The sequence below is a fragment of the Wasmannia auropunctata genome, unplaced genomic scaffold (assembly GCF_000956235.1).
Source record: "Wasmannia auropunctata unplaced genomic scaffold, wasmannia.A_1.0 LD336101.1, whole genome shotgun sequence".
In the NCBI taxonomy this organism is placed as follows: Eukaryota; Metazoa; Arthropoda; class Insecta; order Hymenoptera; family Formicidae; genus Wasmannia; species Wasmannia auropunctata.
Genome location: NW_012026789.1, coordinates 6,494,490 through 6,498,538, shown reverse-complemented (window position 1 = coordinate 6,498,538; position 4,049 = coordinate 6,494,490). Strand labels below are relative to the sequence as shown.

At 37.0% G+C, this 4,049-nt stretch overlaps 1 protein-coding gene across 1 annotated transcript in view; it reads right to left on the bottom strand.

The window, feature by feature from the left end:
• LOC105460870 (rap1 GTPase-activating protein 1-like) overlaps window positions 1–4,049 on the bottom strand; it is a 74,594-nt gene that overhangs the window by 24,481 nt on the left and 46,064 nt on the right. Inside the window, exon 3 of the mRNA XM_011707360.1 lies at window positions 856–1,170. Within this exon, the coding sequence (XP_011705662.1) occupies window positions 856–1,170 (315 nt within the window). The remainder of the gene's footprint in view (window positions 1–855; window positions 1,171–4,049) is intronic.

Here is a 4,049-nt window from a genome sequence, read left to right as displayed (position 1 = left end):
TTGATAATAATAAAAAGGAAACATAAATAATTAAAAAAATAATTGTTACATTGAATTTTTTTACAAAAAATCAAGTTTGAAGAAATAAGAAATATTGTTAATATATAATTATATATGTATATTTTTAATCGCTTATATATGATTACATATGAGCAATTTTTCTCATTTTTTTAAACTTTATTTTTTGTAAAAGAAACCAATTATGTAAAAATTATTCTTTTAATTATTTTTTATGTTTCCTTCTTATTAAAATTAATTTTGTATTAAAGAATCATTTTACAAAGGAAAGAAACATATATGGACATAAATATATAATAATAAAAATTAAAAAATTTTTTTAAAATAGAAAATCTTATAAATGAGCATACCGCGAGTATCAAGCATATCCTTTTATTTCAAGAGACTATTCGAGTTATTATAGTGAAATTTTCTATAGAGGAATTTATTCTTGATTATAGCACATGTCTATGTTCTATATGTCACATGTCCACTTCTTTATAAATAAATACGCGTGATAGCTGAGGAATATGCTTTATGTAAATTTTTTTTGCTTAGAGGAAATGCTTAAAGGAATTTCCTGCTCATAAGTAGAACATTTTTTTGGGGGTGCTGTTATCTATATGGATTAAATACAAAACATATGTGATATCGCAGTGCTTACTAATCGCTTATCCGTTTTAGCTAATTTTTCGTACCTAAATAATTCTCGCTATAATTGCAAGATTACTTTTTCAGTGTATACCGTGGACACAATTGGCTTTACAACTTATCACACCTATTGTAGATGAACTTTAAAAAGATCACGTGTATTTCAAGTATGTTAAGTTATAGAATGCTGACAGAAATGAGACTCACCCTGCCGACGAAGAAGCGGCGGTAGCACTTGGCCGTGTCGTCCTGATCTATCCTGGGTTGCCAGGCCGGCTGTGCCGGCAGCAATGCCCTTCCGGCGGAATCGAGGGTATGCCGATGATCGGTGCCGTCAATCCAATACCCGGACGGCGTGACGACTAAGGGCGGCTGGACACCGGTCGCGGCTTGCTGCTGCAGGGCGGCCTCCATCAACGCTCTACCTAAGGGCGCATCGCCCACCGGCGATGGCGACAGCGCCGAGGTGTGATTGCTGGGCGCACCACCCGGGCTCGACGTCGTTCGGTCATCTCTCGGTGTCTGCAACGAAATTGCGAACGTTTCGTTAATTCACACGAAATCTAATCGCGTCGTTTGCGCAAGGTATTCAGGTGGTAGGTATTGATATATGAAAGTAGTTATTACTGCTGTGCGTAATTGTTGAGATTGAGGATTTTATTTTCCTAGTACATAGGTAACCAGAATATAATATAGATTATACGGTCAAACCTCGATAACTCGAAATCTCAAGGGAAGAAAAAACCCATTGGGTTATAGAGTTTTCGATTTATCGAAATTCGAGTAAAAGGGGGTTAACACACGAAAATTCGAATTACGGAGGCTTTGTACGAGAATTCATAATTTTCCGATTATATTGATTTGTAGAAGAAAAAAAATCAATATTTGACAGTGAATTATTTATTGCATACATATAATAAATGTAATCATAAAATAAAATGCCAGACTATTACTCATGATTACAGCTATAACTTCGAATAGAGGCAGCGACAATAGAAGTCCGACTTATAGAAGTAAACTTCGATTTGTAGAGTTCTAACTACTTTAAATTCAAGTTAAGGTAGGTTTTATTTCGATTTATAGAGATTTTTCGCAATAGATTTTCGGAGCGGAAGAGGGAATGAATACAATTTTCATTTTACAGAGGTTTTCGAGTTGTAAAAATTCGAATTATCAAGGTCCAACTGTAATATCGTTTATTAAAAAAGCACAATAAATCTTAATTATTAATTAAAATGTAATTTATTATATAAATTAATTTTATTCTTTAATTAAATATTTCTGTTTACATTTAACAATTAAATGTACCTTGTGTTCAACATTGACATTCAATATTATTAATCCAAAACACGATATAGAAAGTCGATATCAACCATAACAACTTCTTCTAATTCATTAATTTATCCGAAACATCTGGTCTACACTCGTATGAGGTATTTCGATAGACATTGACATATAAAAGAAGTAACATTATGACGTACATTAAAAAGATTGAGAAATTTTATTTTTCTCGTGTAGCCAAAACATCGTTTATTAAAGTAGCAGTAGATTTTTAAAATTTTATTCCTTTAATTACTTATTAGATACTTTCGTTTGCATTTAATAATTAAATCTTACCTTGTATTCAACATTAATACGCGATATTATTATTAATCATGAATCTAATGGCAAAACGATACAGAAAGTCGATATTTCTACGTCGACCACTTCCTGTTTATTAATTCATCCGAAGTTTGATCGTACATTCGTATATGAGATAGTCCAGTATGTATATGAAAAAAGTAACATTATTGCGGATAATTGTAGGTTTGAAATTAATTTTTGTAAATCAAAATTGACTATGTGTCATTAAGAGTCCATCAAATATTTTGAATGATATTATTCAAACTTAAGGATTTTTCACGTCGCGGGACGCTAATTTAATACCAAAATTCGTAAATTTAATTTGAATTGAGTATGAATTGAGAAATTTTTATTTTTCTAGCATGCAGTTGGAATATCGTTCTTGTTAAAATAGCAGGTGAATTTCCCTAATTTCCTTTTCGTAATTAAGTACTTTTGTTTGCATTTAATAATTTAACATCCGTTTGTACTTAACAATTAAATGCTACCTCTCTCTCTCTCTCTCTCTCTCTCGTGCCCAATATCGATATTCGATATTATTATTAATCATACGAATCCGCGAGGGAGAAGCGTGCAGTACAGCCCGTCGAAACTCCCACATCGACTTCCTCCCGTTGATGTCACCGGGACGTTATTGACTACTTGTTTATCAGTCGCAATGTAGGTGTTCGATTGCTCGTTTTCGTGGCTGGCGACGTTGATTGCTTCGTATTGCTCATATATATATATATATCTTCTCTCTCTTTCTCTCTCTCTCTCTCTCTCTATGTCCTCCGAGACAAAACGCGGAATCGATCGTCCTGGCATGGTGAGAGGAAGCGCGACCGAGAAGGGAGCCGCGCGCGCGTGTCGTAGAGAGATCGAGGCGAGTAGGTCGAGAATGGTACGAACGACGGGATGGATTCTATGTACACGGCGAGCGGGAAACGGTTGAAGAAAACGGAAACGATATATGTCCACGTGTCACCGTACACCGTTGCGCACCCACGCAGAGATCCGGCGGAGACCGACGGTCAGATTATCGACTGTTACCCGATACCTACTACTCGAGGTCCCGTCCCGCGACGACGCGACGCGACGCGACGGAGCGCGGCGTTGATAATAACGTGTAACTCTAAGCGTCTCTCTCGTCCACGCGCGCGTGGAAACACATCGATCGGATAATTAATAGATTATTCGACAGGGCATTAATGGCCCCGCGTGATAATATCCGGCGACAATCTCGACCGACGAGTTTTCGTCGGCGGCCGGGTTTATCTCGCTGTACTGCACGGTCGACGTGAAATGTCTCGCACTTTCTTCCTTTTACTTCGGGGGATATGTAGTTCTCTTCGATTATTCTGATAGAAGAAGAAAAGTGGCGTTCTTATTCCCATTCGCGCGCGATTAGCCGCGTGCAGCAGTTAAGCGCTATGCGAAGTTAACTACGCGCGTTCGAGAGCAGCTGCATGCACCTGCGGATTTCTCCGTGCTGCGTAAACGCGGTCGCGCATAAAAATGTTGCGCGTTTTCTCCCAGGTTCTCTTCATTAGGGAAGATCGTGGCCTACTCCTGTCGAGTGTAATCGATTATTTCGCTGCACTTAAGTGTAATCCAATTCCAAATCCGATAGCACTTACAAGGGAACCTCGCGAAGTGTCAAATTCTGATTTTAATGAAACTTGGTACACTTTGAGGTCACATAAATAGATGAATTTAGAAATTATCAGTTGGTGCTAAAAAACGGTTTAAAGGGATGACTCCATCCCTTATATGTAAATTAATTCTTTTTTTCTTTT